Source organism: Dipodomys spectabilis, unplaced genomic scaffold (genome assembly GCF_019054845.1).
Source record: "Dipodomys spectabilis isolate Male_0828 unplaced genomic scaffold, ASM1905484v1 ptg000233l, whole genome shotgun sequence".
NCBI classification, from domain to species: Eukaryota; Metazoa; Chordata; class Mammalia; order Rodentia; family Heteromyidae; genus Dipodomys; species Dipodomys spectabilis.
Genome location: NW_024870910.1, coordinates 1,221,893 through 1,234,501, shown reverse-complemented (window position 1 = coordinate 1,234,501; position 12,609 = coordinate 1,221,893). Strand labels below are relative to the sequence as shown.

The window sequence follows — 12,609 nt, the reverse complement described above, 5'->3', positions numbered from 1 at the left end:
AGACTCCTGAGTAGCTAAGTGGGTTAAAACGTCTAAGGTAAGAGAATTTCATTGAAGTAATTCAGAGAGGGGAAACCTCTCAGAAAGAGAACAAATTGTCACTCTGTCTCTTACTTCCCATTTTGAGGACACAACTATTTGTAACATAGCTTGGAATTTTTAAAATTACATTGCTTGGTGTAGGGGTAGTGATGTTTATGGTATATAATAACATTGTTTTCTGTGCATAAAACCCCAGCATTTATGCACACCCCATCATAGTTTCACTTAATTTCAACTTAGTTTGCTTATATATAGTCTACAGTGTAAAACTGCAGGATAAATTGTTATTGGCGGCAAAATTATCCTGAGATGTCTAATGTTCATGTGAGAACAAGATGTCTTTAAAGACTTACCATATAACTTCTTATATCTCAGAGGTTTACACTCTTTCTTTGCTTAAATACTTGTGGCTGGTGTTCTACCACTTGAACCACACCTTTACTTCTGGCTTTTTTGCTGGTTAATTGAAAATAAGAATCTCTCATATTTGCCTGCCCAGGCTAACTTCAAACCTTCATCCTCATATTCCCCATCCTGAGTATAGAGGATTATAAATAGGAATCATCAACCAAACTAGCTAAGATTACAGTCCTGTGCCACCACACCCAGCCTTAGGAGATCTCATATTGGTCTTGAGTATACCTTCCATTGTAAAAGTCCTCTACTATATATGTGTGTGTGTGTGTGTATATACATATATATATGTATATATATATATTTTTTTTTTTTTGATTGGTTGTGGGGCTTGAACTCTGGGCCTGGGCGCTGTCCCTCAGCTCTTCAGCTCAAGGCTAGCGCTCTACCACTTGAGCCACAGTGCCACGTCTGGCTTTTTTTCTTTTTGCCTATGTGGTGCTGAGGAATCGATCCCAGGGCCTCATGTATGCAAGGCAAGCGCTCTACCACTGAGCCAACTTCCCAGCCCTCACAGTGGATTCTTACAGAGGAGGATCAAGGTCCAAGATAGCCCTAGCATTTAAAAAAAAAATCGTATTTTTTAAAAAATACCTAAAGCAAAAAGAGCAGAAGACATGACTCAATAGTGCCTGTCTAGCAAGCTCATGACCTTAGTTTCTGACCCTAGTACACTCTCCCCTTCACCCTTTCCCCCAAAAGTAAATTACACATTAAGTGATCTGATGTGGAATACACTGATAGAAATAGACCAAGAGGAAATAAATATAATCCGTTTTCCTCTTCATTTACCTAAGGCAGCCTACTTCTCTCCTCAACCTTCCACACCTTAAGCTAAAAATAAGATATTGTTGAACTACTTTAGAGAACCAGCCTAAAGGGTTTTTCCCCCCCTTTTTTTAAACTCCTCACTGTAGATAGAGTGCCTTTCGCCTTCGTGTTGTAATAGAGTGATCATTCGGTCGGTCCTCGGTGTTTGCCAGCTCTCACCTGAGATGGGATCCAGGCCTTCCATCTCCTCCAGCGTGGGTCACATAAATCATAGGTACCACCCAGTCTCTAACGGCTGTGCCTCATTCAGGTGCCTGTCACCCCCCCTCCCCCATTTTGGATAAAGGAAAGCTATCATGTTCCTACATTGTTTATTGTGAGTTTTCAAAAGGCTACAGAAGAAATTTTCTCTTCTAGAAGCTCATTTGTAATCATAACAACAATCACTGAAAGTTTAGATCTGAAGAGGCCCACGTTAGCCAGCGGTGTCAAACTGCTGCCACTTTGAGTGACTAGGTAAGTTCTGTGGCCTTCAGTGCAACAATCTCAGCACCCATCTGTTCTAAACTCGCTCTGTTCTGCCTTCCCCCAAAAGGCTGCTTCCTGTGACTTCATGACACCTTTGTGAAAATTAGACTTTGCTAGGATGTTACACCACCATTGTCGAAGGAACCCTGAACTCCAGGAAGAACTGCAGATCCAGGCTGCTGTGGCCGCTGGGGATGTCCACACAGTACGGAAGATGCTAGAACAAGGCTATTCTCCAAACGGCCGGGATGCCAATGGCTGGACCCTACTCCACTTCTCTGCAGCAAGAGGAAAGGAAAGATGTGTTCGGGTATTTCTAGAACACGGAGGTGAGTTGACTGCAAGTAATGCCTTTTATTCCCATGGAGAAACTTGGTATCATATTTAAGCTGGGTGCTGGTGGCTCATGGCTGAAATCCTAGCTTCTCTCAGGAGGCTGAGATCTAAGGATTACAGTTTGATTCCAGCGTGGACAGAAAAGTCAGACTCTTAACTCGCCCAGTTAACCAGCATAATGCCAGACCAGAGGCATGGCTCAAGTGACAGCACTTCAGCCATGAGTGAAAAAGCTAAGCAAGAATGTAAGATCTTGAGTGCAAGATTGATTAATGACACACTTATACAAATTATGTTTAGTTCAAAATTCTTTGTGCATGTTAATTTTTAATACTTCTGCTAATAGCCCACCTATTCGCCTCCCTTTGTGAATATTCTGTGGCCAAAATTTTCATTTTTGTTTAAAATCAGATTTTTAAAAGGTCATTTAGGTGAATGGTCTTTGTCATCTGTGTATGAATAATCAGCTAAGTAAGTTCTACTAAGCCACCCTCACCAGGGCTTGGGTAGTTACTTTCCTTTCAGAAGCAGAAGTGGTTCTGGTCCCTTAAAACCAGAGCATTACACAAGGCTCCTCTCTGCTCTAGCAGGGGGACCTAGTTCAGGTCCCTTTATTGTTTGAATTTCCTTTTTTTTTTCTTTTCCCCTTTCAGTTTGGATGGTTTCTCTTTATTATTAGTTTGAGAACTTCTTCCTTTCCAAAACTGTTTATAGTTTCTAGATCCCACAAGAAAATTGATTATCTGGAGTCTATTTTTTGTTTTTTAATAGTATTAGGACTTAACTCAGCCTCATGCTTGCTAGACAGATGCTATCCTACTGAGCAATGCTTCCAGCCCATTTGGGGCTATTTTTGAGATAGGATCTCACTTCCTGCCTGCACTACAACTTGTCTCTTTGTAGATGACCCACCATAACATAGATGACAGATGCCTGCCACCACACCCAGCAGTGGGTTAAGGAGGTGTCAATCTCTCTTGGAATGTTCTTTTATAGGCTAGCCTCAAAGCATAATCCTCCTATCGCCAGCCTCCCTTCATAGCTAGGATTAAGGCATGAGCCATATCACTCATCAATTCTTTGAGTAATGAAGTTAGAAAGTACATTTGGCATTTTATCGTTTTTTTATCTATGTAGATGATACATACATTTTTTTAAGACTAGGCTGGACTTTGAGCCTCATATTTATGCCTCCCGTGGAGCTGGTGTGACGGGGACTAGCCCTCACGCCCAGGGTCATTGGTTGAGAATGCTTCTCTTTCTTTGCCTTGAACTGCCATCTTTTTCACCTATCCCTCCAGAGAAGCTGGGATTACAGGACCAGCCCACTGTGGCTGACCCTCAAACTGCCTAAGTTTACGCTTTTGAAGCTTAACCAGTCATCCCTAACTAATACTTCTCCCTCCAGTTGACTTTCAGCTTCTTTATTTCCTTCAAGAGGGAGTATATGTATTTTTATCACTCAGAATTACCTTGTCTATTAACGATGGTGTAAGAGTTCCTGGCTGGGGCTCCAGTTCCTCTTGTACCACTGTCAAGCCTGAGTTGCTCCCCAGCCGTGATGTTCCTTCCTTCCCGGGTGTGCTTCCCACAAGACTAGCCAGAATGGCATGTGCTCTGAAGGGCAGAAAAATAGGAGGAGTCCCACGGCTGTCCTGAGGATCATATGAATTATGTGAAGGTCGGAAGACAAAGGTATGAGTGTGGACTAATTGCACGAGGAGGCTGGCCCTGAGACCTGCAGTGGTCAGTGTCCTGAAGCCCCAAAGCAGGAACTACATGCCTGGATTAGTCAGTTGCCCATGAAGCCAGACATTGCTGGCCTGTGCCTTCTTTGTAGTTGCCTTCCATGCCGTGCCCCTTAACACAAGTTCAAGCCTCCATTCTAAAGTTAATGAAGAGGAAATGTTAGTGGAATGCCAGCAAGAAAAAAAAATCCTAAGGAAATAATGAAAGGTGGATGTGTCCGAGCCCTTGAAATTCTGACAGTGCTTAGGAAGTTTAAGACCAGGATCAGAGATCACTTTGTGCAGGTACTGGGATTTAAACTCGGGCCACACCCAGTTTCTTACCTTTTTTGCTCACACTTGTTTTTGTTCGTACTCGACCACTTGAGCCACGCCTCCATGTCTTGCTTTTTGCTGGTTAAATTGGAGCCAACGTGTCTCAGACTTTCTTACCAGAGCTGGCTTCAAACCATGATCCTCAGATCTCAGCCTCCTGAGTAGCTAGGACGACAGGTGTGGTCCATGAGGACCAGCTGAGCTCACACTTATTTTTTTTTGGGGGGGGGGGTGTCCAGTTGTGGGGCCTGAACTCTGGGCCCGGGCACTGTCCCTCAGCTCTTCAGCTCAAGGTGAATGCTCTACCACTTGAGCCACAGAGCCACTTCCAGCCTTTTTTTTTCTGCTTATGTGGTGCTGAGGAATCGGACCCAGGGCCTCATGCATGCAAAGCAAGTGCTCTACCACTGAGCCACCTTCTCAGCCCCTGAGCTCACACTTTTTACACTAGCTAGTCCTGTTGTATTCTGCTTCTACCTGTATGTGTATTTATCACTCATCAAGAAAGCAAAAATTTTTTTAAAAAAACCCTCAAATAGAAGAGTCAGCTAATAATGACATATTCAAATAAATCACAAATAAAGCCTAAACCTCATCTACCCCCCTTAGTCCTTGTTGCCTCCCAATGTCCAGAAGTAACCATGAGCAGAGTTAGGTTTGGTGCTTATACTTGCAAGTCATTTCCTAATATATTTGGGAAAGTCAGGCTGCAATTGTTGAACATTACAATGCATTTTCTTTTATTCCACGGCAGTCTTTTTTTTTTTTTTTTAACGGTTTGACTTACATAAGGGGGTCTGTTACTGTGATGTGAAAGTAGCCACAGAAAATAAACCATGGATGTGATTATGTTTTGTACAACTTGGATTAAAAACCAATAGTGGGGGGTTAAAGAAAAAAGCCAGTGGAAGCCACAGTTGACTTACAGGTCATAGTAAACTCTGTTCTCTTTTTCTCTCCCTCTTCTCTTCCCCTCCCTCTGTATCATTCTTCCTCTCCCTATCTTTCCTCCCTTCCCTTCCTATCTTTCCTCCTCTCCCTCCCTCTGCTCCTTCTCTTCATTCTTCACTCCCTCGACCCCATTCATTTATTTCTTTAAATCCTGTTGATTAATTCATGCATACATTCTGTGTGCACGCATGCGCGTTTGTGTGTATGTGTATAAACAGCTTTATTGATAATCATGGGTCTGGGATGAAGCAGAGTGGAAGAACAGAGGCCTGACATGTCCCTAGCCCTAGTTGGGAGCCCTGGTTACCCTCTTCCCACATACACACACAGAGTAGAATTCATGTACTGTATAGCCAACTCATTTAAAGTGTACAGTTAAATGACTTTTACTCTGTTCATAGAGCTGGCTATTTATCACCACAATGAATTTTAAAAATCGTCATTCCTACAGGAAGAAACCTCATTTGTCTTATTAATACATGCACGTTTTCTTGGTTCTTTTAATGCGGTATTAATGGGCTATACCATCCTATGTTTTGCTATTTCCTTGTTTTAGTGTTTGAGAGAGAATGAAATTTTCTCCGGTGATTTGATCTCCTGAGAAGGTCCTTGCATGTAAGCATGTATGACCTCCAGATTTGAGGTAGCATATGTACTGTCGGTGAGGGAGGCCCCTTAGCACCTGCTTTTGTACCCTGCCGATGGCTGCAGCTGGCACACTTGTTGTCACTTGCACAAGTATTCCTTGCAGGTGGGCATAGGTAGTTTTCCATACCTGCTTCCTTTTTAGTATCATTCGTGCATCTTGACTTCTGTCCCCTAATAGCTTAGTTCCCTGTCCCTAGACAACTAGTTGGATTCCATTGTATGGCTGTCACCCTTGGTCCTATTGTTGGGCATTTTAAATTGTTGTTTACAGGCAGTCATAGAGGAAATGTCCTCCACAGATGGTTTTACCTAGGGGAGCATTTCTTTCTGGAATTACACACCTAGAAGGTGAATAATACCTTGCCAGGTGAAGAAAAAAATGTTTTTCTCTGTACTGATAAATTGTCCTCTGAGGAAGTTGTCATTGCTTCTGTGCTGTGAGCAGGTGGGGCGGGTGCAGTGCCCCCTCCCCCCTTCCACCTCTGCTGGTCGCAGACCTCCAGGTGGCCTGCCCCCTCCCCCATGGCACAGACTGGCCTCTGTTATCAACACTGCACAACAGGGCTTGTCTTTCTTCCCTGCTTTAGGTGCTGATGTCTGTCCCCTGTTGGCTTCTAGCCCTGTGGTCACCCAGTTCCTAGTTGCTTCACTTACTGATGCTCTTATTGGTCAGAAGGCTCCTTTTGGGCAGGGGCAGTCCTGGGGCTTGAACTCAGGGTCTGGGTACTGTCTGTAAGCTTCTTTTCCTCGAGGTTAACACTCTACCACAGCTGCTTCTGGCTTTTTCTGAGTAGTTTATTGGAGATAAGAGTCTCACATGCTGGGAGCCGGTGGCTCACACCTGTAATCCTAACTACTTAGGAGACTGAGATCTGAGGATCGCAGTTCAAAGGCAGCCCGGGCAGGAAAGTCCATGAAACTCTTATCTCCAATAAAAACCGCTAGAAAACCAGAAGTGGTGCTGTGGCTCAAGCGGTAGAGTGCTCACCTTGAGCTAAAGAGCACAGGTACAGTGCCCAAGCCCTGAGTTCAAGACCCAAGACTGACCAAAAAAAAAGAAGAGTCTCACAGACTTTCCTGCCCAGGCTGGTTTTCGAACCACAATCCTCAGATCTCAGCCTCCTGAACGTTCCCTTTTAATGCAGGCTGTGTGTGTGCTATTTAAGAGCTGCATCCCTACAGCGTTAGCACTTGCCTCTTGTTTTCTTCTAAAGTGTTCTGCAACCCTTCAGTTTTGTAGGTCTGTGCTGAAGAGCTTTTTGGTATAAAACAGGAAATGTACAGGTAGGACTTCCCCTCCCTTCCCCCACATAAAATAGCCCAGCTCTCCCTTCTCCATGGCCCTGCACTGCTTGGCTAGGTAGAGAATCTTCACGCATATGGGTCTCCATTTCTGAGTTCTCATTCTGGAATCTTTTTAAAACAACAAAGATATTTTCACTTATCCTGGTGTTAGCATGTTTTACTTGTGCCCTTTATCCTAATAGATAAAGACACTCAGAGTACTTTTTGCTGGCATCTTATGAACCAGTGTGGGAGCTGACAGGAGCGGAGTTCCCCCTCCCCTGGGCCACATGTAACAAACACTGTGACAAGTCTCTTTGTGGGATGTGGTCCTGGCTTCTGTCTCCAGACCACAGTGTGCAGCAGTGCAGCACAGCCCGCTGCCACCGTGGACACCTTTGTCCTTGGCCCTAATAGGACCCGTTGCTAAGTCTTGTTGATTCTGCCCTGTAACTAACTTTGATGCCATTTCACCAGAGGCCCTGCCCCATTCCTAGGCCAAGAACCCTAGCTCCCCAGCAGGACCATTGGGTTGGACATCACCAAATCATACTGCCCCCGCTGTCCAGCCAGGCCTCTTCCCCACCAGTCTCCAAATAATGTCATCCATTCCCCTTCAGACTCCATTCATGGTTTCCTGAGGCTCAGGCTTCAAGCCCTCCATGCAGTATGCGTGAACCTTCATGGTTGCCACTTTCTCCTGGAGACCCACTCTCGCTCCTAGACTAGACAAGGTCAGAGGCAGTCCCAGAGCCACGACCCTGCTGCCCCTGCCCCTTCTCTCCACAGCACCTGTCATAATCATCAGTGAATTCACTCTTGCTTTCTAGCTGATATCTTTCTCTCTGTAGAGAGACTGCATGAGGATAGAGACAGAAAATGCTATCAGTCATCCACAGTACAGGGATAATACTGATCTTTCATAAAACACAGTAATTAAAAGCCAGTGCTGGCGGCTCATACCTGTAATCCTACTTAGGAGACAAAACTCTGAGGATTACAGTTAGAAGCCAGCACAGGTCTGTGAGACTCTTTATTTCTAACTAACGACCAAAGGACAGAAGTAGAGATGTGATTCAAGTGGTAGAGCACCATCCTTGAGTGAAGAAGCCAAGAGAGAATGGGAGGCCAGTGTACCGGTGTACACACACATACAACAAATCAATCCTAGCTATTGAGAAGGCTGAAATTGGAGGATTACAGTTTGAAGCTAGCCCGGGCAGGAAAATCTGTGAGACTCTTACCTCCAGTAAAGTGCCACAAATGGAGCTGTGGCTCAAGTGGTAGAGCACTAGCCTTGAGTAAAAGAAGCTCATAGACAGCATCAGGAAAATAAAAATATCACCAAATGGGGGAAATGAAAGAAAGGACTCATAAGAAGTGGGAGCTCCCCTCCCCTCCGTACCCCATGCCTTTCCAAGTTTGCATGTTTGTGTGAATGAGAACTTGCAGATGGAGATGGTCATTTGGTTCACTGTAAATCATTGAGTACCTAATAATGTATGCCTGGCCCTGGGGTGAACACTGTGATACAAGGATAAACAAACCTGGTGCTAGCCTTCTGGCATTTCATAGTCCAATTGCTGATTGTCTTATTTCTTGAGCATTTAATATACTCAGATTCTTCACATCAACTCTATGTGGGTGGTAAGTTTTCATTTTTGCATTAAAAAAAAAGAGGCACAGAACAGTAAATAATTTACCCAAAGTGGTTTACCTGGATAACAGTGGAGCCGGGGTTCAAACCATTGTCTTAACCATGCTTGTATTGTCTGTAAGGAAGAGAGCCAGTCCATTCCAGCAGAACAAGTTAAGTACCATGAAAAACACTCTGCCTTCTAGAGGGGGTGATGGGGTGGGAGAGGGGAAGGATTTAAAAAGCAAGTTTTTAGTGGGGTTCTTCAGCGATGTAAGACAAGGGAAGCTGGAAAGATGGAGGCACAGAACATTATGAACACATGGGATATAATAGTGTAGGAGGTGGAAGGGGAGAACAAGGGAAAAACAGTTTAATATGCTCAGTGGTACATGCCTGTAATCCCAGCACTTGGGAAGCTGAAGCAGGAGGATTGGATGCTTGAGACCAGCTTGGGCTGTACATAGTGAATTCAAGGCCAGCCTTGAACTGGTCTACGTACTTGAGGCCTTGTCTTCAGTGGGGTGGGGGATTGTATTGAGTGTGACGGGACATAGCCAACGATCTGTTGCAGGGGGACACTGATGAGCTGGGAGAGGAATGAAGAAGCAGATTTGTGTTCTAGAAAGTTCCTGGTCACCACATGTGAATGGACCAGAAAGACAAATGCAGGCAGCTGGTAGAAAAGAGTTACCATTTATTGCAGTGGGAAACGTGAGCAACGAAGCAGGGGAAGGTCAGCCAGATGGAGCTCAGGAGTCAGGCATAGGTGTTTAACACAGGCTGTTCACAATGTGTATCACTTTTATACTGGGACACCCACGTAGTACAACTAAGCTGATGAATGGCCAAGCAGAGCTAGCACAAGTTGGAGCTCCCGGGGTCCCATGGGTGACTTGGCTGCATGAGGGGACTGCAGGAGAGGCCCAAAGTTGAGATGGAGAACTTATTATTGTCAGTATTCCAAATGCAGCGGGTGGGGCTCAGGCTCAGTCTACACATGTGCTGTCATAGCACAGGCCATTGAAGTGTCAATGAAATCAGAGAAATTCAGTCCTTAGTCACATGGGCCACTGTGTTGGTTTTTTATTGAGCCATTTCATAGTCCAATTGCTGATTGGCTTATTTCTTGGGGGGAGGGGCGGAGCTTGAACTCTGGACCTGGGCACTGTCCCTCAGCTCAAGGCTAATGCTCTACCACTTGAGCCACAGCACCACTTCTGGTTTTCTGGTGGTTTATTGGAGATGAGTCTCACGGCCTTTCCTGCCCTGGCTGTCTTTGAACTGTGATCCTCAGATCTCAGCCTCCTGAGTAGCTAGGATTACAGACATGAGCAACCAGTGTCCAGCTTCCTGTGTTTTTGTTTTTGTTTTTAATAATTTTGCTTTTGTGTGTGTGTTTATATGGTACCAAGGAATGGAACTCAAGGCCTCATGCATGCTAGATAAGCACTCTACTGTGTGAGCCACTGTTTGAGTGGCAGCCAAATGTGACTCCTGGATTAGACAGCAGAGGTACAGACCTGCCTGCCCTGAGGAGTTAAGGGACATTTTGTTGGCTTTTTTTTTTTTTTAACATCTTGCTTCAAAACAGGGAAAACAGAGGGTTTTATAATATTTAAAACTTGCAACATAAATGGTTGCCTGGGAACTTTCCCTGGTTTTCTGAGGAGGAATCTGTTACAAGGGGTTAGAATTACAAGAGGCCTATTGTAGTGTATCTTCATTTTCCAATTCTGAACCTTTCAAAAAAAAATATCCCAAAATGATATTGAGTATTTCAAGAAAATCACACACACACACACACACACACACACAAACAACTTTTAGGACACTGATTCATCTTTGGACCCAACACTTCTGGAAATTGGCCTGAAGAGGGCGTCGGACTGGGGCTGTGGGAGGCCAGGGTAGAGCTGATCCCCAGAGGAACCTGAGATGCGCAGCTCAGCCCCCTCCCCCAGCAAAGAGATAAAATCCCCTTGGTGAACAACAGGAAAATAAGAGGTAAGGGAAACATCCAGAGGTCCGCAGGGAAATGGTGAGAGCTGGTTTTAGGGGGTTTTGTTTTTTTAATGAAAGGGTTTATAGTTGATAGTCCCTAAGGTGGTGACGCATAGTGTACACACTGGTGGGAATCAGGGAAGGCACTCTGGAAGTACGTATTAGAGCCTTAAGCATAGTAGCTACATCCGTCCTACTCATGTCAATTTAGCTAAATCAACAAATGAAATTCTACTAATTTATTCCCAGGACATAATGTTAAAAGCTTGTCGATCCTACCTATAATCACAGTTACTCAGCAGGCTAAGATCTGAGGATCTTAGTTTAAAACCGGCCCCAGGAAGTGGTGCTGTGGCTCAGGCGGTAGAGCGCTCGCCTTGAGCTGACGAGCTGACGGACAGTGCCCGAGCCCAGAGTTCAAGCCCCACGACCGACAAAAAATAAATAAAAATAAAACCAGCCCTAAAGGGAAAGTCCATGAGACTTTTTATCTTCAACTACTCACTAAAATGAAACAGAAGCCAAAGTAGAACTGAGGCCCAGTGGTAGAGTGCCAGCCTTGAGCAGGAAAGGTAAGGGACAGTCCCTAAGTTCAAGCCCTAGTACACACACACCACACCACCTTTAAATATAACGTAAGAACCGAGGAGTTCTGTGCCCAAGTACAGAGAGGGTTCAGTGATTGGACCATGAGCACAATAGACAATTTCTGTAGAAAACATGTAAAAGGAAAGCAGTGTCATCGTAGTTGGTGGTAGTTACTAGTGAACGCTTAACCTGTCCGTGATTTTTAATTCTTTTATTTTTTAATATATATATTTTATCGTAAAGATACTGTACAGAGGGGTTACAGTTTACATGAGAAAGGTAACGAGTATATTTCCTATCGAGTATTGTTACCCCCTTCTGTCAGTGGTTTTGTGAAAAACATAAAGGTATTTTTGAGGTTTATTTCATCTCCTACAAGACAATGGCATAAAATTATTTTTGAACTATTTATTATGGAGCTTAGAGTACAGAAGGGTGGCAGTAATAGCACAGACGAAAGGAAAGAGAATGGAATTAGATTGGAACAATTCTGTATTCTCAAATGAAACCCACAAGCAGAAGTAAGAATGAAATAATGAGGAAAACTGTCATCTATGTAATTAAATCTGGCCACACAATACAGGAAATTGATAGAGCAAAGAAAAAGCAAAATCTGGTTTTTGACAAGCTTAAGAAAAGACTAAATCTCCAGCTAGATTGATGGGGAAAATGGGAAAAGACAACCATCTTGAAGAAAGGAAAAAGAGACACTAGCACAGATCGTATAGACAGCAAAAAGACGGAACATGATGAGCAGCACCTGGGTGCAGTTTAGAAGACTGACTTGAAAGACACCAGCTTTCTAAAACCTAAGGGGAAAGTAGAACAATTGATTGGTCGTGTATTGATTTAGGAAATTTAGCTCATAATTAAAACTTGCCCTGAAGAAAGTTTTAGGCCCAGCTGAATTCTCTTGTTTAAATATTAAAGGAACAAATAGCAGTTCTGTAGCTGGAGAAAGGAGCTGCCTTCCCTACTGTACAGATTTGCATTGCTTTAAGAGGAAGCCAAAGGCATGGGAAGAAAGGAAAACTTCAGGACAGGAGATAATGTGCCAGTCCAGACCATCCATTCTATATGGTTCTATGGTCAGATAATAACCCAAATTCAGGGTTTAACACTCAGAATAATTTACCACATTAACAGAATAAACCTAAGAAATGAGCGATCATTTCCGTAGATGCACAAGTATCCATGAGCACTAAGCATTCCAAATGGGTTTTCTACAAAGGCATCAGGGTAAGTTATTGGGGGAAAGAATCATTTTAATGTGCTAAAACAAGTAGATATCTACAAAGTGATGAACTTTGACATTACATACATCATTACCCAAAAGTTAGGAGT

General features: G+C 43.9%; 1 protein-coding gene across 1 annotated transcript in view; it reads left to right on the top strand.

Annotated features, from left to right (window-relative positions):
* Asb7 (ankyrin repeat and SOCS box containing 7) overlaps positions 1-12,609 on the top strand; it is a 33,891-nt gene that overhangs the window by 8,053 nt on the left and 13,229 nt on the right. Inside the window, exon 4 of the mRNA XM_042698574.1 lies at positions 1,823-2,084. Coding sequence (XP_042554508.1) covers positions 1,874-2,084 — 211 coding nt within the window. The 5' untranslated portion in view covers positions 1,823-1,873. The remainder of the gene's footprint in view (positions 1-1,822; positions 2,085-12,609) is intronic.